The sequence below is a fragment of the Sorex fumeus genome, unplaced genomic scaffold, assembly GCF_029834395.1.
Source record: "Sorex fumeus unplaced genomic scaffold, SorFum_2.1 ptg000032l, whole genome shotgun sequence".
In the NCBI taxonomy this organism is placed as follows: Eukaryota; Metazoa; Chordata; class Mammalia; order Eulipotyphla; family Soricidae; genus Sorex; species Sorex fumeus.
The window spans coordinates 10,429,914-10,450,306 of NW_026606089.1; the positions used below are offsets into that span (position 1 = coordinate 10,429,914).

General features: G+C 59.2%; 2 protein-coding genes across 4 annotated transcripts; one reads left to right on the forward strand and one right to left on the reverse strand.

Annotated features, from left to right (window-relative positions):
• The first annotated feature begins 316 nt into the window (after window positions 1-316).
• PLA2G3 (phospholipase A2 group III) lies at window positions 317-6,179 on the forward strand. 3 transcript variants are annotated; one of them, XM_056116582.1, is made up of 7 exons: window positions 317-991; window positions 2,966-3,098; window positions 3,332-3,466; window positions 3,714-3,985; window positions 4,799-4,928; window positions 5,034-5,150; window positions 6,016-6,179. In XM_056116582.1, exons 1-7 carry the CDS (start codon window positions 490-492, stop codon window positions 6,107-6,109), a joined length of 1,383 nt encoding a protein of 460 aa, XP_055972557.1. In that variant the 5' UTR covers window positions 317-489; the 3' UTR covers window positions 6,110-6,179. The 3 variants fall into 3 exon arrangements, with proteins under 3 accessions (XP_055972557.1, XP_055972558.1, XP_055972559.1); XM_056116583.1 differs by having other exon boundaries at window positions 3,332-3,451; XM_056116584.1 differs by lacking the exon at window positions 5,034-5,150.
• Window positions 6,180-7,323: 1,144 nt separating this feature from the next.
• Window positions 7,324-18,716, reverse strand: INPP5J (inositol polyphosphate-5-phosphatase J). Its single transcript, XM_056116460.1, has 13 exons — window positions 18,521-18,716; window positions 15,706-16,889; window positions 15,108-15,230; window positions 14,877-14,985; window positions 14,583-14,699; window positions 14,136-14,311; window positions 13,569-13,680; window positions 13,317-13,426; window positions 12,993-13,176; window positions 8,988-9,125; window positions 8,771-8,848; window positions 8,547-8,651; window positions 7,324-7,987 (listed from the first exon to the last, which is right to left on the reverse strand). The coding sequence occupies exons 1-13, from the start codon at window positions 18,629-18,631 to the stop codon at window positions 7,481-7,483; spliced, it is 3,054 nt and encodes a 1,017-aa protein (XP_055972435.1). The 5' UTR covers window positions 18,632-18,716; the 3' UTR covers window positions 7,324-7,480.
• Window positions 18,717-20,393: the final 1,677 nt, after the last annotated feature.

Consider the following 20,393-nt stretch of genomic DNA (forward strand, 5'->3'; position numbering starts at 1 on the left):
GATCCAGGGCCTCTTGGCAGCCTCAGGGAGGGGGGTGTGGCAGCTACCAGTGGGTGGAGGGAGAGCAGGAGGCTGAGTTCTGGGAACCTCTTCTGAGACCCCGAGGCCCTGCTCCCTGCCCAGGAAGATGCAGACCCTCTCCTGACCCCGGTCTGAGTAGAACTAGGGCTCCCACGGGGCCCTCCAGGCTGGGCGAGTGCAGGTCACTGGATGGCTTAGAGAAAGGCCGGGAATGGGGGCGTGGGCCCCAGCCAGAGCTGCCCTTGGCCAATCAGAGGCCTGCCCAGCCGGTGGATTCAGTTACAAGCCCGAGATCGCCCCATACTCCAGCCTCTTTTCTACTCCTCCCAAAGCTCCATTCATTGGCCCTGCTGGCTGCTTTGGGTCTCCTGGGCATCACTTCCGGGTAGCTGCTGAGCCATTGGCTGCCTGTGGGCCACCAGGAGTGGGCATTCTGTGGGCGGTTTGTCTGGGCTGGGCCGAGACAGGATGGGGCTTCTGGTGGTGCTGAGCTGCCTGGGGATGGCTCTGGGGGGCTCCACTGCCCCGCCTTGGAACAGCACTTCCTGCCACTTGGCCAGGCCCATCCCTGGGAATCCTCTGGGGTCCTTGAGCTTCCTGGGTAAAGATGCCCGGAGACTGGCACTCTTCCATGCCCGCTGGGATACGCACGGGAGGCTGCGGGCCTGTGGCCGGCAGGACGACCCGGCGCTCACCGCAGCCTTCGGAGCCTTGTGTGCTGCTGAGATCACCCGGGACTCTTTCATCCACACCCCGGGGCCCAAGCTGCAGCGGGTGCTGACCACTGTCCAGACTCAGTGGGAGACCTGCCAAGGGCATGAAGAGAGGTTGGCTGGGGCCAGAGAGAAGAGAGAAGCAGGGCGGAGCGGAGCCCAGGGAGCCGGGCACCAGCGGCCGAAGAGAGGCTGGACCGTGCCTGGCACGCTGTGGTGCGGAGTAGGGGACTCTGCTGGGAACTCCTCAGAGCTGGGTGAGCTAGGGGTGAGTGAGCTGGGGGGCTGGACGGTTGACGGAGGAGGGGGAAAGTGCAGCCTTTTGCTCTGATCCCCAGGTCTATACCCTTGATCGAGTTAGCTCCACCACTCACAAGCTCAGTTTTCTCATCTGTAAAATGGGGGAGTACCAGGCATCTCGTCACTAGATGCTTAAATGAGTCAGGGATGGGAGAAGGTCCTGCATCCTCATTACTTATCACTGGGATTCAGGATGGTGGGGTGGGGGTGGTACTCCAGATCAGCCAAAGCAAAAAGCTATTGTCCTCCAGTAGTCCCTTTGTGGGAGCACAGTGTAAGGTGGGGTGCATGCCAAGATGCAAAGGTTAGGCACATCCGAGTGAAGGAGTGGCATCCCCTCTCAGCGCCTCTGTCCCGGCTGTGCTGTGTGCGAAGCGACACTCCCTCCCTCCCTGGCTGCGGGGTGTGGGGAGGGTCACACGCTTGATCGCAAGGTGGAAGCCACCGAGGAAGGTTGTGCTTTCTGCGGCTGGCTGGCATCTGCCTGGAGGGGGAGAGGGAGGACTTGGCACCTGAACGGGAGCAGCCTGGCATCCTGGCAACACCTCAGCCTGCTAATGAGAAATCTTGCTCCCTGCCAGTTTGCCAGCCCTTTCCACACACATCCATAACTTGAGTGTTTTCCAGAGCTGTGGGCTTGGGAAGTCTGGAGTCTGCCTCCAGTTCCCCCAGAAAGACCTGTCTGAGGTGGAAATAGCCCAGGGCTTCAGGAGCTTGTTTTGCATGAAGCCGACCCTGGTTTGATTCCTGGCACCACGTGGTCCCTGAGCACTGTTGAGAGTGTTGCCCTTTGAATGCAGAGCTGGGAGTAGCTGGGAGTGTGGAAAGGAAAGAGAGAAAGAGAGAAAGAAAAGAAGGAAGGAAGGAAGGAAGGAAGGAGGAAGTAAAGAAAGAGGGAAGGAAGGAAGGAAGAAAGGAAGGAAGGAAGGAAAGAAGGAAGGAAGGAAGGAGGGAGGGAGAGGGGAGGGGAGGGGAAGGGAGGGGAGGGGAAGGGAGGGGAGGGGAGGGGAGAGGGAAGGAGGAAGGTAGGAAGGAAGGAAGGAAGGAGGGAGGGAGGGAAGGAGGGAAGGAAGGAAGGAAGGAGGGAGGGAGGGAAGGAGGGAAGGAAGGAAGGAAGGAAGGAAGGAGGGAGGGAGAGGGGAGGGGAGGGGAGGGGAGGGGAGGGGAGGGGAGAGGGAAGGAGGAAGGTAGGAAGGTAGGAAGGAAGGAAGGAAGGAAGGAAGGAAGGAGGGAGGGAGAGGGGAGGGGAAGGGAGGGGAGGGGAGGGGAGGGGAGAGGGAAGGAGGAAGGTAGGAAGGAAGGAAGAAAGGAAGGAAGGAAGGAAGGAAGGAAGGAAGGAAGGAGGGAGGGAGAGGGGAGGGGAGGGGAAGGGAGGGGAGGGGAGGGGAGAGGGAAGGAGGAAGGTAGGAAGGAAGGAAGGAAGGAAGGAAGGAAGAAAGGGAGGGAGGGAGGAAGGAAGGAAGGGAGGGAAGGAGGGAGGGAGGGAGGGAAAGGAAGGATGGTAGAAAGGAAGAAAAGGTATAAAGGAAGAAAAGGAAGGAAGGAAGGAAGGAAGGAAGGAAAGGAGGGAGGGAGGGAGGGAGGGAGGGAGGAAGGAAGGAAGGAAGGAAGGAAGGAAGGAAGGGAGGGAGGGAGGAAAGGAGGGAGGGAGGGAGGGAGGGGAAAAAAGGAAGGAAGGGAATGAAGGAAAGAAAGAAAGGAGAAAGAAAGAAAGAAAGAAAGAAAGAAAGAAAGAAAGAAAGAAAGAAAGAAAGCAAGCATTTCCAAGGACTCCAGGGGTGTTCCCAGCACTTAGAATGCCGCCTGGGTGCTGTCTTCAAACTTGGATACTGGGAGTGTCCCCCCAACCCCCACAGGCATAACTGATGTGTGGTGTCCAGGCCCCGACTGAGCTGGGTGCCCCACCCCACTCCCTACTCTCCTCCCTGTAGGGGTCTTCCAGGGCCCCGATCTCTGCTGCCGGGAACACGACCGCTGCCCACAGACCATATCTCCCTTCCAGTACAACTATGGCATCCGAAACTACCGGTTCCACACCGTCTCCCACTGCGACTGTGACGCCAGGTTGGCGGGGTGGGTGGGACGGGCTGTGCAGTGACCCAGTTGCTGGGTGCGGAGACCAGATTGCAGAGACCCTGAGAGAGGGGCCAGGGGGGACCCCGGTGAATGGGTGGGAAAGCTGAGGCCTGAAGGGGGCAGCGGCGGGCTTCTTAGACCCCCAAACCCCTCCGCTGCTAGCGCCCGGGTGGGCAGAGGAAGGCGCCCTTGGGGATCTCAGCGTGGGCCTCGCGGGGCAGGTTCCAACAGTGTCTGCGCGACCAGCGGGACTCCGCCTCGGACGTCGTGGGCGTGGCCTTCTTCAACGTGCTGGGGATCCCGTGCTTCGTGCTGCAGGAGCAGGAGGCCTGCGTGGCGTGGTACTGGTGGGGCGGGTATGTGGTCTCCCCGGAAAGGGTGGGCCGGCCCCGGGGGGTGGGGGATGCCAAGTGTCCCCATGTCTTCTACTCAGGGTGGAGTCCAGAGCCAGACCCTCGCTTGGGTACCCACACCACCCAGAGGATAAGGGGTGGGATTGGTAGAGTCTTGGACTCCCTGGAGATGAACTGGGGTTTTGTTTTTATTTTGGGGGGGGGAGGGGCGATGTTCTGGATTCCCACTTGCCACAACTGTCACTTCCAGGTGTCGAAGGTATGGCTCCATTCCCCTCGCCCGCCTCCAGCCTCGGACCCGCTACAATGCATCCTGGACCTTCCGGGCGCCCCCTGAGGCTCCCAGCCCCCAGAGTTCAGTCCTCACTAAGCCTCCACAGAAGCAGCCACTGGAGCAGAAAGGCTCCAAGCACCACGGCAGACCTGACACCACGGCCCGCAGGGCCCTCCCTGTACCCCCAGCCCGGGCAGAGCTCACTCATGCCGCCCTCCAGGGGCTGCAGACCGGCTTCAAACCTCAGGGTGAGCTCAGAACATGACCTTGAGAGTTCTTGGTTTGGGGTCTTGTCTCTGCACTGGGTAGGGGGGCACTGCTAACTTCCTGCCCTGCTCCCCAACCCTCTCGGGCTCTCCCAACCCTTCTAGCCAGTCACATAATAGCCAGGGGAGTGGAGATGGGGCATTCGAGAGTGTTTGTAGACCCCCAAAAATGACCGTCCCGCCCAGGTGGTCCTACTGTGGCTCCTCTCACCTCAGATGACGGCCCCCTGCATCCCCTGGTCTGCACACCTTCCCCTGAAGCTGGTGCTCAGGTTTTATCAAGTGTGGGGGCCTCAGAGCAGTTGCTCTCCTGCCTCTGGGCCTTTGCACCGGCTGCTCCCTGGGCCTGGAGCACCCTCTGTCCTGCCCTTTCCAGGCCTCAGCTTAGCTGCCTCTGCCTCCAGGAAGCCTTTGCCAACCCCACTTGGCACTGTGGGCACCTGGTAGTAACCTGGATGTGTGTGTGTCTGTGCATGTGTGTATATGTGCATGTGTATATATGTGTGAATGTGTGTGCATGTGTGTATGTGTGTCCGTGGGTGTGTCCATGTGTGTGTGTATATGTGTGCATGTGTGTATGTGTGAGTGAGTGAGTATGTGAGTGTTAGAGAGCGAGAGGAGAGGAAAAAGAGGGAGAGATCACATGACCGCACTCATACCTACGTAGCTCTCCCAGATCACAGGGAGCAAGAGCCAAGAGAGTTGGTGTGTGTGGGACAAGCAGATGCCCCAGTGACCCTCCTAGAGGCAGTGAGCGTGGAGGGGGTCTCCCCCCATCACCCTCCCTGCCCACAGGTGCCCACCAGGCCTGCCGTGGCTTCCGCCACCTGGACGAGTGTGATGCCCAGATCGCGCCCTGGGAGACCAAATTCCAGCTGCTCAACCGTGCCCCAGAGCCCCTTTTTCACTGCAACTGCACACACCAGTGAGGCCTAATGGCACCTCCGGGGTGGGCTGCGGGAGGCCCCCCTCAGAGAAGGGGCCCTGGTGGGCAAGGCCTGGCGCAGCCTGAGCTCACCTCCACTCACAGGCTGGCACGATTCCTAAGGCCCCACAGCCCACCCTCAGGGGCACACGTGCTCTGGGAACCGCTGGGCACAACCTGCTTCAAACTGACCCCCGCACCCAACTGTGCTGAGGGCAATGGGTGAGTGATGGCAGAGCCGGGGCGGGGGGTCCATTACCCCAGTTGAGAACGGTGGGGGAATGGGTGAGACCCTTGAGTCATGCCCCCACCCCCTGAATTCAGCTCTATCGTAGATTCATTTGGGCTGCATCCTTTATTTGGGGGGTCACCCCCATGTTCAGGGGCTACTCCTGACTCTGAGATCAGGGGTCACCTCTGGCAGTGCTCTGGGGACCATGCAGGATCAGGGATGGGCTTGGGATGGCTACACGTAAGGCAAGTGCCTTATCCCCCGAACTATCACTGCAGTCATGGGCTGAATCTTGACTGTCGTTTATTTCCTGTGTGAGTCGAGTCATCTCTGCACTTCCATTTCCTCCTTCATAACATGACCAGAGAAGCTAAGGAGACTTGAGGGTGATGCACGTAACCTGAGGCCTGCCAGACACATAATAACCCCCTACTTCCCTCTTACTCTGCATGCAGGATGCTCAAGGGCAACCCTTTACTGCCGGGCCCACTTCACAGATGTGGAAACTGAGACCCAGGCAGGCCCAAGATTTTTTTGTTTCTTTTTGTACCACAACTGGCAGTGCTCAGGGGAACCTGGCGGTGCCAGGGATCGAACCTGCGCCTCCCTCATGCAAAGCCTCCGCTCAACCCTTAGAGCCATCTCCACAGCCTCTGGCCCAGGTTTTTGCAGCTAGCGAGAGGCAGCACGCAGGACTCTGGTGCCAGCTGAGTTTTATTCTGACTGGTTCTAGGTTTCACCCATCCCTACCCGGCTTCAGTCCCGCCACCTGGGGACCTCAGTTCCCCCCCAATCTGCAGAGCAGAGTGGAATCTTGAAAACTGCAACCAACCACCAACATTACTCTCCCCACAGTTGCTCCCGAGACCTCAGGGCCGTGAGTGTCAGCCCGGCACTTGAAGCGACTTTGGCTCAGTCGAGTCCAACTCCAAGATCCGGGCACAGATGAAGGGCCAGCGGAGCCTTCACAGTACCCTGGGGCCACTCGATCTTTCTATGGGCGCTGCTTGAGGCTGAGTCAGGCTACTCAGAGACCCGCTGGGCAGCAGGAGTCCTGGAATCAGGGACTGCAGTTCCAGCCTTCTGGAAACCAAGACTAGACGTTGGCCCTGGCCTTACCAGGCCCCACAGGTCTCAGCTTTTGCTTCGTGGAAAACTGTACCGTAGCACGTCTACTGGTGGGCAGTCTGGACAGTGGGGAACTGGAGGGCCAGGGCCCGAATGCTGGACCACGTCTCCTGCTGTGCTGGACCGTCCCCTCTGCTTTGTGCACTGATGAAGTTTTCCGGAAGCTCGTTCTTGATGGGCCTTGTCAGGGAACAGGGTGTCCAGATGGGAATGGGGGGCTGGAGGGGGGGGGTAAGATACTGTAACAGCCCCAGAAGTACCAGGAGGAGGGACACATATGTCTTTATTGCAAAATGAACACGTCTGCTCAGGGATGCTGCGGCGCCTGCCCGCTGAGGCCTGAGCCAGCAGGTGGGGGGTGAGGGTTATCCCAGAAGCGCCTGTGTCTGAATCCAGAACGGGGACACTAGAAAGTTGACGCTTGCCAACTCCCCTCCTCCCCAGGCACCCCTAATTCTTAACAGTCGCTGTGCCCTTCCTGCCCTGACCGGGGGCTCACGCTTTTCTGCCTGAAACCTAAATTCAAACCTCCCCCACGCCCTTGAACAAGGGCCCTCCCTCAGTCACCCTGAGCCTTAGTCTCCTCCTCTGACCAAGGGGAGGATAAGCAGAACCTACCTCTTAAGGGTGTGGAGGACTTAGCAGACCGGTTCACGCGCAACGCTCAATGCCTCATTATCATGGCCAAACTGTGCCGATGGGTTTGTTGTGAGAGGCCTCAGTTTGCTCACCTGTGAAATGGGTCTAAGGACTGCACTGCTCCCGACACCGCCACTCAAGGTGGCAGTACAGATTAAAGGAGATAGCATGTGAAATGTGTACAGCTAGTGCCTGATAATTGTCACATCTGTCGACTTCCTGCCTCTTCGGTCTCTTCCTCCATCCACCTCCTCCCCCAGGTGGCTAACTCGTGGCGAGAGAACTTAATTCCTCATCAGTGCCTTCCAGGACTGCCCCTCCCCCATCCCAGATGGGGGTTGAGGGACCCACATAGGGCTTTGCTGATTTTCACAGTGGAATGCCAGGACCGTGTGTGTGTGTGTGTGTGAGATGGGGAGCCCAGTTGGCTACCCCTGACCAGGACAGAGTGGCAGGTGCAGATAAAGCTGGAGCAACAGCAGGTGGGAGGCAGGAGGGTTTGCAGAAGATGGGGGCAGATGGGGGCCACCGGGGTCCACCTGCCCGGCTACCCTCAGGGCCCCAGGCCCCCTTCCTCCAGCCCCTGTCGGCCCTGGGGGCTGGGCGAGAGGCTGTTGGGGGCTGGCGTTTCCGGATCAGACTCCCAGGAGCTGCTGCCGCCAGGAGCCGCCATCTCCAGGCGAAAGGCAGGCAGCAAGCGCAGGTTTCGAGGCACAGACGGCTGGAAGGCCCAAGGCCCGGGGAGGCCAGCGGACGCCTCTTCCCCACTGCCCTGGCTGCTGCCTTCGTTGCTTCTGCTGGGGGCCACCCGAGGCAGGCGGCGGTTCTGGGGCGAGGGGCTGCGGCTGGCCCCCCGGCGTTCTCGGGATGAGGGTCGCAGGGCCAGGCTGGGGAAGCGGGCCAGGCCCGGGCTGCGGCTCCGGTGCCGCTTGGACTTGCCAGGGCTCGGGCTGCGGGACTTGGGTGCGAGCAGCTCCAGGGTGCTGTCGTCCTCTTCATCCGAGCTGGCCCTGGAGCTGTCCGTGCTGCTGCTGGCCGACTCCGAGGTTGGCAGCGAGATCTGGAGCACGGGAGAGGTTGGTCACTTGGGGGCCTGCCTTGAAGACCTCTTGGTTTCTTTGGCAGGGGGGAGGAGAGTTGGTGTGTTTTCTTTTCACCCGGCAGTGCTCAGGCTTTACTTCTGCTCTAAATTCAGTGATCCCTCCCGGCAGTGCTCAAGAGTGGGGATTGAACTGGGGTCGGCCATGCACAAGATAAGCCCTCCCCCACTTTTTTTTTGCTTTTTGGGTCACATTCAGTGATGCTCAGGGGTTACTCCTGGCTCTGCACTCAGGAATTACTCCTGGCGGTGCTTTGGGGACCATATGGGATACCAGGGAATCGAACCCAGATTGGCCGCGTGCAAGGCAAACACCCTACCCACTGGGCTATCGCTCCAGTCCCAACACAAGTCCCTTAACCCCTGTATTATCTCTCCAGACCTTTTGAAGCCTCTCAGATTGGCTCCAACCCTCCCTGGGGGCAGGCCCAAGGAGTCAGGTCACAGGGCCGAGTGCCGACGGAGATGTGGCATTTGAACAGTCTTTCGTCACCCCCATCCCGGAGCCCAACTCACACACCTGGAACGGTTCGGTGACCCCGATGAGTATGCTGTGCGTGTGACTGTAATAGCCCAGGATGAAGTCTCCATGGCCCTTGGGCAAAGACTCCTCACTGAACGTCACCTGGTGGGCCCAGGGAACAGCCCAGTTTGAGATGGGAGGAGCAGATCACCCCAGGACCACCTCCCCCCTGCCCCCCGGCCCTAGAAAGACTCCTGCCGTGCTCCGCTTCCCATCAGTACCTGGTAAACACTCCCATCCACGTCCTCGTGTTTGGCCCAGACATAAGCCACATAGTCCTTGCAGTGGCGGAAACCCACCTGGGGCAAGAGGAATGAGGCAAGTGACCAACCATCACCTGACCTGGGCAGCATCAACATCTGCAGAGGCCAGTGACCCCACCGGGGCACCTCTGCCCCTCCTCCAAGTTACAGCCCAGCCCAGCCCTGCCCTTCTCACCCGGTACAAGCCGATCCAGTCCCAGGAGCTGCGGGCGAACACAGTTTCCATGCGGTACCTCACCACAGCCTGCTCGGGCCGCACCCACTCGTCTGCCACCTCCAGCCGCACCAATGGCACATCATCCCTGAAGGCAAACTGCAGGGGAGGGGGATACCCAGGGACATGTTCCAGCAGCCCCTGCCCTCAGGACCCTGGCGGTAGTGTCAGCACATTTCAGTTGGGATCAAGGGTCTTTGAAGTCATTTCACAAACTAAGAAACTGAGGCAGAGCAGGTCAGGGATAAATGCCAGATTGGAGCGATAGTACAGTGGGTAGGGTGTTTGCCTTGCACACGGCTGGCCCGAGTTCGATCCCTGGTATCCCATATGGTCCCCTGAGCACCGCCAGAAGTAATTCCCTAGTGCAGAGCCAGGAGTAACCCCTGAGCATTGCCAGGTGGGCCCACAAAGCAAAAAATAAATAAATCCCAGGCAGTACTGGCACTTTCTGTCCACTGATTCCTTAGGGAAGGAGTGAGCATACAGCTTGGAATTAGCAAGCCATAAGGGGACCCTGGCAAAGCCCAAGTTGGGCTGTGTGACCCTGCGTGAATGTCTTGACCTCTCTGAATGCTAGGGATCTTATCTCTGAGCTCAATAATGTTTGAGATCGGGGTCACAACATTGTTCAAGAACTTTCTCCTGACTCTGGGCTCAGGGATCATTCCCGGTGGGGCTCAGGGAACCAGATGTGGTGCCAGGAGTCCAACTAAGACTGGTCATGTACAAGGCTAGTGCCTTAAGCCTCGTGCTCCCACCAAGTCGATGATCTTGTTTAACTTGTTTAACTCTTGGAGCAGTTCTGCAGATTCAAGAAGCATCTCATGAACTTCCCAGTAGATGGTAGGTTGTCCACGAATGACTTGTCTACCTGCTCATTAAGGAGACACTGGCTATCATGGAGGAACCCTGTCCAGCAAGGAAAGTGCGGGACAGGAGGCTGGAGGCCTCAGTTTGTTCCCAGGCTCAGCCACGAACTTGCTGTGGAAACTCTGGTAAAGCCCCAGCCACCCCCAGACTCAGTTACCGCGTCCACAAACGGGGCCACTAACTAGGACTTCATCCCAAGTTCACGGAGACAAATGATGGTGATGAGCACCCCCCGCCAGGGTCAGTCCAGGCCAAAGAGGGGGTTACCCCATGGTGTATGTGCTGAGATGGCAGGTGGCCAGGTCTCCCCTAATAACGAAAGTAGTGGCAGCCTGGGGCTTCGGCTGCTCCCTGTTTATTTTGGTGTCAGGTTTCCCTTGGTCCTGAGTCTGTGCCACACTGCTTCAGGAGACATCAGCCTACCCTCTCCCTGGCCCTGGGCTCCCCATGGCAGGTCTGTCCACTGGGCACTGGGACATACCCTCTCAGACCTGGCAGGAGAGATAATACCCCACCCACCCACTCCGCTCTGACCCCAGCTGGCTGTGAGGCCTTGGTGAGAGACTTCAGCTCTCTGGAGTTCCTTTTCCCCTGCCATTAGAGCTGAGAGGAGAATTTAAACAGCTCAGGGCCTTCGAAGACACTCGAAGTGGCCTCTAGCATATCTGGCAGGTAGCAGGTGTCCCCATCAGGGAACACTGTGTAAGAGACAAGAGTCCTGGGTGGAGAGAGAGCACAGTGAAAAGGGCACTTGCCTTGCACACAGCTGACCTAGTTCAATCCCCAGCACCACATATGGTCCCCCAAGCCCTGCCAGGAATGATCCCCAAGCCCTGAGCAGGAGTAGTTCTGAGAACTGCCAAGTGTAACCCCAAAACAAACAAAAGAGACAAGAGTCAGAGCAGGGCACTGAAAAAGATGGCTCTCAAGGAAAGGAAGGTCTTCAAGGAAGGTTAGACCATACACCTAAGGCTTTTACCAAAGGTCCCAAAAGGCTGGGACTATCAGAAAATGGTAAAGGTAAAGGTAAAGGTAAAGGTAAAGGTAAAGGCCCTCCCGTTGATCATCGATTTGCTCGAGCGGGCCCAGTAACGTCTCCGTTGGAGACTTTGTTGTTACTGTGTCTGGCATATCGAATACTCTCGGTAGCTTGCCGGGCTCTCCGAGAGGGGCGGAGGAATCGAACTCGGGTCGGCCATGTTGGCTGCATGCAAGGCAAACGCCCTACCCGGAGCGATAGCACAGCGGGTAGGGCGTTCGCCTTACACGCGGCCAACATGGCCGACCCGAGTTCGATTCCTCCGCCCCTCTCGGAGAGCCTGGCAAGCTACCGAGAGAGAGTATTTGATATGCCAGACACAGTAACAACAAAGTCTCCAATGGAGACGTTACTGGGCCCGCTCGAGCAAATCAGAAAATGGTAATCTGGACCATTTAAGAAATGTACAGGGGCTGGGCATTTGATAGTACAGCGGGTAGGGCATTTGCCTTCCACGTGGTCAACCCGGGTTCGATTCCCAGCATCCCATACGGTTCCCCAAGTACCGCCAGGAGTGATTCCTGAGTGCAAAGCCAGGAGTAACCCCTGTGCATTGCTGAGTATGACCCAAAAAAAGAAAAAAAGAAAAGAAAGAGAGAAAAGTATCACTCCCAGCTGAGTTTCAGAACCAATGACCCATGGACTGATCACATGACCAAGTTCCCAGGGCAAGCATTCTGCAGCTGGCAGGGCTCTCTCTTATCAGATCAAAAGAAAAGGCGAGCTCAGAGTTGGGTTTCAGGGCTGCAAAGATGGGATCCACCCCACTCTGCCATGGAGCCTGTGGAGCCTGTGTACGACTGGACTCATAAGCCTACCCCTTACCCCACCCTGGCCTCCACTTCCCTATGTGGAGCGGGACATGGCTCAGTGGTAGAGCACTGACCTCATGTGTGAGGCTCCAGTGAGACTTCCAGAAGAAGAAGAGGAAGAAGAGAAACAACTGGACCACAGGTTGCAGTTGTGATATTCTAGGAATTTTTCCCCTTTTTTATTTGGGTAGAGACCTTAATCCTAAATAATTATGCTCAATTATAGCTATTGTCTGGAGTGGAACTTTATTATTTGTTTTGTTTTAGTTTGGGGGCCACTTTGATGGTAACCGGGGGCTACACTTGGAGGACTGATGAGGATCACTCCTGGCAGTGCTCAAGGGCCCATTGTAGTACCCGGATCCAACTTGAGTTTCCCACACGCCATGCATGTGCACTCTTCCTCTGAATTATATCCTGGTTCTAGCTTGGTGTTTTTTTTTTTGGGGGGTCAGGACCGTGACCGTGACCCAGCCGATGCTCAGGGTTTCCTCCTGGCTCTGCACTCAGGAATCACTCCTGGCGGTGCTTGGGGGACCACATGGGATGCTGGGAATCGAACCCGGGTCGGCCACGAGCAAGGCAAACGCCCTACCCACTGTGCTATTGCTCCAGCCCCTCTAGCTTGGTATTTTTTTCTATCCCCTCTCCCACTTTACCTCACACTTTAGTCCACGCCCTGTGGCAAGTATACAATGAATAGACATTAACAACTAATGCTCTGTGAGCCAGAGTAAACACTGAGTGAGCTAGTCTTATTTATATGTGACTTTAAATAACTTGCCCTAAACCCTTCTCACAAGAGGAAGTTGAGATGAATGGGAAAGACGTGGACTTTGAAAATGAGGTCCAGGGCTGGAGTGATATATGGTGGGTAGGGTAATTGCCTCGCACATGGCCGAGCCACGTTCGATTCCTGGCACCCCATATGGTCTCTGATCCTTCCAGGAGTGATCCCTGAGCACAGAGCCAGGAGCAACCCCTAAACACCACCGGGTATGCCCCCCCCCACTCCTCCAAAAAAGGAAAAGAAAATGAGGCCCAGACTAGCCCAGGTTCAAATCCTGAATCTTCCCTTCACCAGCCATGTCCCTGAACCCAAGTCTTCTCATCTGAGAATGGAGATCACAGTGTTAGTCCTATCCTGCTACAAGTGGCTGCAGCCAAGAAGGGCATGAGGGAGCACTGGAAGGCTGGGCTGGGGTTAGGGGTACTGCGACCGGAGGGAGAGGCCAGACTCACCCGCAGGACAAACTGGGCCGCCACAGGCTTGTGGTCACTGACTGTGTATTCCATGTGGCTACGGTAGCTATGCTGGGTCACCAGGAGCCGGTGGCTCTCTCGACCTGAGGGGCTGGGACCCCCACTTGGTGTCTTGACCTTCCACAGGATACGGTCTGTCCAGGCTGGCTTCCGCTTCTTGGCACTGTGGTGGGCAACCAGAGCAGAGTATCAGGAGCAGAGGGGTCAAGGTAAAGGCCCTAGTCTTGCCTCCTACCCTTCTCCGCTCTCTCCCCTACCCAGAACCTCTCTTCACAACCCACTTCACCCTAGAACTCGGCTCACCTGGTATCATATTTGTTAGTACCCACGTCAAACTTGAAGGTGGGTGCAAAGTTGAGGGGCCCCTCCTGGAAGCCCTTGAGTATGGGCCAGGTGCTCTTGGCCATGTTGAGCTGTGAGGGTCCAGAAGGGCAGAATTGGACGATAGCTGGGGGCAGGGAAAGTGAGGGCGAGGGCCGAAAGCTAGGCTACACAGGCGTGTGTCGGAGAACAGCTGTGTGCCTGGGGGGCTCGGGGTGTGGGCTAAGTCCACACCTGGTCCTTCTCCCAGAGCTGCTGGAGCTGGTTTTTGTCAATGGCAAGCTTGACGAAGTGTAGATCGAAGCTCTCGATGCGGAAGTTCAGGTCCCCGAACCAGAACACGAGGCTATTGCGGGGAGCAGGGGGTCAGCGGGGTCCATGGGATAGAAGAGCCCAGACCAGATCTGTTCCACCCGCGAGGAATCCGACGGCACTGGCTGTCCGAGCGACAGCCCAGCGGGAGGCTGCGTGGGGGGCGCAGAGCCTGCAGCCCACCGCTCGGAAGCCAGCACACGTGGATGGAGCGGAAAGTGGGTCCCGACCCTCAGCAAGGCGCTGCCCGGCACCCCCTCCTCAGCCGCACCAAACTTAGCAGCGTTTCTGCGCTACACGTCGTTTGGACACCCACCGCCACAGCCTCCGCCTGTCCCCGCAAGACCTGCCTGATCATTCCTTGCCGCTAGCTCGTCGCGAGCGCGGTGGGGGTGGGAGCGGGGCGGGCGGGGGCGGGGCGGGGTGATCGGGGGGGGGCGCCCCTCCCGCCCTCCCGCCCTCGCCGCGCCCCGCCCGCCCCGCGCGTACTCGTGATCCAGGATGCCGTGAGCCCCGGGTCCCGGGAACTGCTGCAGGCTGAGGATGGTCTGGAAATTGTCCTTGCGCTGCTCCGCCTTGTCCATGTGCGCCGGCAGGTGGCAGTTCAGGAAGCAGAGCATGTGCCCGAAAGCTGCCAGTCTCACGCTCACGCCACCTTTATTGCCCTTGAGGGGAGACCGCGCGGGTCACGGGCGGGACCCGGGGGCGCGGCCAGGTGGGGCGGGAGGGGGCGGGGTCTGGGAGGGGCGTGGCCAGAAGGGGCGGGGTCGAGGAAAGGGGGGTTGGGTGGAGGGCGGATTGGGGAGCACGCAAATCTCAGCGATAAGGGGTGAAGGGCGGACAGGAACGCGGGCCGGGGGTGGGGGTGGGGGTGGCCTCGGCTCCAGTCCCCTTTGCGGGGTGCTCTCCCCTCCCGGGGGGCGGCGCCGCGCTCACCCAGTAGCCCCCCAGTCCCGTGCGCGTGCAGTCCGTCTGCACGTCCCTCAGGAAGGGCAGGTGGTAGTACTTGGCGAACAGCAGCAGGATGACGCCCTGCATCCGCACGGTGCTCACCTGGGCGGGAGGGAGGCGAGGCGGTCAGCCCCCGGCCCCGCCCTCGCCCTCCTGCGTCCTCCCGCATCACAGTTCCCGCGGCCGAGACCCAGAGGCCCTGCGCCGAGGGCGCGGAATCCGGGGTGGGGGGGGCGCGGGGGTCTCGGCGCGTCCCGGCGGCGCGGAGGGCAGCGTTACCAGCACGAAGTTGAAGGGCGCCAACGCGTCCATGAAGAGCTCGCTCCACTGGTCCGTGAAGAGCGCGTCCTTGAGCCGCTTGTTGATCATGGAATTCACCTCTTGTAATCTGGGGGAGGGGGCAGCGGAGGGGGCCTTTGGCTTGGAGGCCGCCCTAGCAGTCCCCTCCCCGGGCGCGAGCCTGGCGGGCAGGAGGGTGCCGGGACGGGGTGCCCAGCCCTCTCCGCTCACCCGATGGCGATCATGTCGGCCCCCTCGGTGTCCGTGTCGTCGCCGTGGCAGCCCAGGTGCAGGAGGGAGGTGACGTCGTCTGGGGGCATGGCGGTGCCCACGTTCCACGTGACCACAGTGATCCTGAACGTTGGGGGAGAGGAGGTTTTTTTTTTTCTTTTTGGGTCACACCCTACAATGTACAGGTGTTACTCCTAGCTTTGCACTCAGGAATTACTGTGTGCAAAGTGGCGGTGCTTGGGGACCATATGGGATGCTGGGAACCGAACCCAGGTCCCTGGCGATCAAGGCAAACGCCCTACCCGCTGTGCTATCGCTCCAGCCCCCCAGGAGGGGTTCTTAGGTCCCCTCGTTCACACTTCACTCCCACAGGGCTCTTTTACTGGGGACAAGCGGAGGCAGGGTGGGTGACCAGCCTCCAAAGGCCCCTCATTCTGCTGTCTCCCTCCTCCCAAGCTTTCCCTAGGGGGCTCCTAGGAGGCAGGGCTGGACAGTCCCTCCAGAGGGATGTTGTCTTCCCCGCGGGCCCCCAAGGAGACGTCCTCCAGGAGGGGACCAGGGAGCCCTCTTTCTTGGGAGAGGGGAGGGGTTGCCTCACCAGAAGCCGGGGTCATTCTTGCAGGTAGGCTGAGCGGACCAGGAGGAGGAGGCGGAGGAAGAGGAGGAAGTGGAGGAGGTGGCGGTGGCGGTAGTTGTAGAAGGGGTGCTGGTGACAGGCACTGGGATTTCTCGAGGCTGAAGGCTGGGGCTCAGACGGGCTGGGGCAGGACTTGCGCCCTGGGTTCCAGGCCTGGGGACAGTCGTTTCAGGGGCCAGAGGGACACAGGGGGAGCGGTTGGGGGAGCGGCTGGGGGAGCGGCTGGGAGACCGAGGAGGCTTAGGCAGAGGTGGGGGCACAGTCTGGAATGCGGAGGCCCCTGGCCGGAAGGTGGGGGACAGAAGTCCAGGGGAGCGGGTGCCAGGGTCTAAAGGGCCCTGACCTCCATCCAGGGCCAGGGTCTGGGGTGGCCGGGGGAGGCCAGATTCCTCGGGACAACTGCGGGGAACTTCAGGTCGGGCTCTGAAGGAAGGGGAGAGTCGGGGGTCTGGGGGACTCTGGATCAAGGGTGGGGACCCCACAGGACCAGAGGCCTGCTCTGGAGGCTGGAGATGACCCTCTGAAGGAAGGAGGGGTCTAAGGGCCTCTCTCTGTTTCAGTGGTTTATGTCCCACGGAGACTGGAACTGATGGCATGGGAGTCACGGACAGAGCCTGTTCTTGAGAAGGGGACAGAACCGGACTGGACATTAAGGGAGAGCCGGAGGGGGACTTTGGGGGCTGTTCCTCTGGAGTCAAGGCCAGGCTTAGGCCAGAAGCTGGCTGTGCTGGCTTGGGTCCCATGGTGGCAGGTGGCATCTGCTTCGGGTTCCTGGATGTTGCCGTTGGCCCTGGGGGAGACCTCGGGCCGGCTGAGGCCGACATCACCAGCTGCCCCAGTGCCTTGGGAGTCAGGGCTGAGCCCGAGGTCGCTGTGGGTGGCTTTGGCCCGGCCGAGGCAGACATCACCAGCTGGCCCACCGATGTTGGAGCCAGGCTGGAGCTTCGGGGGGCAGGAGCAGTTTTCTGACCCCCGGGGATAGACAGGGGCAACAGGATGGGCCGGGGGGTTGTCAGAGGTGTCCTGGTCCCCTCCGGAGAAGGGGGCAGAGTGGCTCGTGGTCCCACGGGAGCCAGAGCCAACCGGGGTTCCAGGGACACTGGGGCTTTCGTCTCCTTCGCTGGGAGCTGAAAAGTTGAGTCCACCTTGGAGAAGACAAACCAGACTCAGGGGAATCCTAAACAGGAGGTGGGCTACACCCCACTACCAGCTCCAGCCCTGGGAAGTCCTTCTAGCTAAGAAAGATGTCACTTTCCAAGGGGCTTCTTCCACGTTCCTCACCTCAGTCTCTTGCCCCTCCTCTTGGGGTCCGAAGGACACCCCATACCTGCCCCTTCTTTCAGAGATGGGGAAATTTCAGAGCCTTGACTCCACACAGGCAGAGGGTGAGCCTGAACCCTGGGGCTCCCCTTGCCCTTCTGGCTGGCACCTCACCCTAACCATAGCCAGCTCCCCAAGGCAGCCCCCTGCAGTCCCTGCTGCTCCCTGGCCAAGGGCAACTGACCTGGCACCCCAGATCAGCCTACCCCAGACACCCCAATTCCCACTTGATAAATGCCTCCTCCCTTCCTTCACAGTATCCAGGAAACACGGGGTTAGTTCCTGACCCCCAGCCCTTCCGCCTACTGTAGCCATCCCAAACGACAAAGGTCCTCAACTCCTGCCTCCCTGCAACCTGTCTCCAGTATCCATTCCTAGTGGCCCACAGAGGAGAGAGAGAACGGGGCTGTGACCTTCTAAGTCAATTCCAAGCCTAGATCTCTGGGAGCTTGGGAAGTCTCTCAGTCCAGAGCCTCAGTTTCCCTGGCTGTGAAACAAGGGGACTGGAAGAAGGGCTCCGGGACACGGCGATTCTGGAAATTCTTGATCTCTGGGCCTGTGTTTTTCGCCGATACTCCCTGTGGCACACGGGCCATCACCCCCAAGTGTGATTTTGTGGCTCTGAGAAAGTCCAGAGCTTGGCCCAGCCTAGTGCCACACTACCCGGTGCCAACCGTGCCCTCCTGCCCTCCACCCTCCTCCCCACCTGTGGGGACAAGCAAGCAAGTGGGCATCCCCCTGTGTTCGGCAGGGGGAGTAGGACAGGAACTCGCTCTCCCTTTCCCATCCATCCCCAGTCTCTGATGTCCCCTGTCTCCAGAGGACAGGATAAAGTGTCCTTTGCCAGGGAGGGCAAAAGAAGGTCTTCACTGGCCCTTGGGTAGCCCCATCCCTGCCTCCAGAGACATGCAGTTATAGCTGCGTCCCGCATCCTTCTCGGTTCAGAGAACGCGAAGCACAGCTTCCATCTCTGTCCCCAAACTCAGTTTTTGGAGCTTGCGTTTTGGACATCCTCCTTGGTTCCAAGTGTCCCACTCTGTACACCCCCCCCCCAGCCACCCTCAGCCCCCATACGCCTCCAGCACTAACAACTTAGACATCCCAGATGTCACAGTTTTAGTCTTCAGGGACAAGCCTCCTCATGTTGCATTGGCTCAGAGAGGAAAAGCAACTTGCCCAAGGTCACACAGCAAGGCTGGAGCACAGCTGGGTCTCCTGACACTGAGTCCAAGGCTGCGGGTGGGTTGGGGGTCATTCCTGGACATGGCTAACTCCTTTCCTTTCTGGGTGTCCCGTGGATGCTCCCCTAGTCCCCTGGCGGTCCTGTGCACCCAAGCCCTTGCTTGGTGGGCAGGGAAGAGTACTGCCCCCTGGGCCAGGAGCACCAGGGTGTCTGCAGTGTGTGTGTGTGACCAGGATTGGGAATGGGGGAGCTAGGTTTGGGAGGGGGTCTTACCTTGGGGGAGGCATCAGTTTGGGAAACTCCCTGGGGTATAGGCAGGGAGCCCAGGCCTGCCCGGGACCCTGGCTTCCTGCTGCTCTGGGCCGAGCCGCTCTGGCCCTCCATGTCTGCAGCCCCAGCAGGCAGCGGCAGCAGCAGCCCGGGCTCCCTCAGGCTCCAGATCCAGCTCCTCCACTGCTCCCGGGAACCAGTGATGTCATCAGCCGATTCAACCTGCTGAGAATTTAAAGGCACAGGCACCCACTTCTCAACCCCGAGGTGGCCTGGGCACGGGGACCTGGCCTTGAAGAACCCTTTCGGTTGTCTGTTGGGATTGGAACCACCAGGGGAAGGTGGGAAAGCATGTCTATTAGCCTGACCGGGGCCCCAGTGGGCACTGAGATGAGGCCACCTGTCCCCTCCCTCCCACTGGTGAGCCTGGCTAGCCCTTTGCCTAAGGGAGGGGCACTGGCACACCTGAGGGAAAGGTAGAGACTGAGAGTACAGAAGTCAGGGTCCTCTCCAGAGCCTCCGAGACACCAGAGTCCCAGCCCTGCTCCTGCCACCTTGCTGACTCCCTGCCAACTCAGGCCCTGCCCTGGCCCCCACCTTTGCCCCATTTTCAGGCCTTGGTGCCTGCTCCCCCCGCCCTGGCTCTCTGCTTCCCATCCCAGAGCCAGACACTCAGGCTCCAGCCACCCGAGTCCTTGCCCAGCTCAGCTGGCCCCTCCTTTCTCACGGACACCTGCCCATCCCGGGCCAGCTGCCTCCCGTTTCCCTCTCCCCAGTGTGCGTGGTGTCTTGGGAAGGGGCCTGGACCAGTGTCACCTGAGTCTCAGTGAGTAAATGGGACTCCCCCGCAAGTGACCTGAGAGCAGCAGGAGCCAATCAGGCTCTCTGGCAGGAGTCCTGTGGAGAAGGATCCAGTCCTGGAGGGAAGATTAGTAGGAGGGTCAAAAACGGGCCTGAGGGGCCAGAGCGATAGCACAGCGGGTAGGGCGTTTGCCTTGCACACGACTGACCCAGGTTCGATTCCCAGCATCCCATATGGTCCCCCCTGCACCACCAGGAGTAATTCCTGAGTGCAGAGCCAGGAGCAACCCCTGAGCATCGCCGGGTATGACCCAAAAAGCAAAAAATAAATAAAACAGGCCTCAGGGGTGAAGAGAGAGCACTGGAAGTAAGGGACTCGTCTGTGGCCCTGGCAGCCATGCCCCCAGCTTGAATCTTAAGCACCTCCAAGGGTCACTCCAAAGCACAGAGTGAGAAATAGCCCCTGGCACTGCTGGGCACAGCCCCCCCAAACTGAAAAACAGACCTGGGAACCAGGATCTGGCATACGGCCAGATCTCCAAGAGGCCTCCAGAGGAGTTGAATGGATGAATGAGTGATCCAACGGAATGAATGATAAGGTTTGGATTTAGCCAGGGATGGCCGCGGGCAAGCTCTTCGCTTCCTTCCTCTCTGTCATCTGCTCAGACATCTCCCTAAAATCCCAGTTCCCCTGGAACTGTTAGACACGGCCTCACCCTGTGGGAGCAGGGCTCTTTGTTCATCAACAGTTCCTTCTGCAGCTCACCGGCCTGAATTGTTTCCTCCCGAGAGTCATGGGGATCGATTCTTCCTTCACTTCTCCTGGATGGGCCCCCTGGCACAGACACTTAACTGTCTCTAAACAGCTGTGTTTCTTTTCTTTTTTCTTTTTTTCTTTTTGGGTCACACCCGGCGATGCACAGACAGGAGTTACTCCTGGCTTTGCATGCAGGAATTACCCCTGGTGGTGCTAAGGGGGACCATATGGGCTGCTGGGAATCGAACATGGGTTGGCTGCATGCAAGGCAAACGCCCTATCCACTGTGCTATCGCTCCAGCCCCACCACTGTGTTTC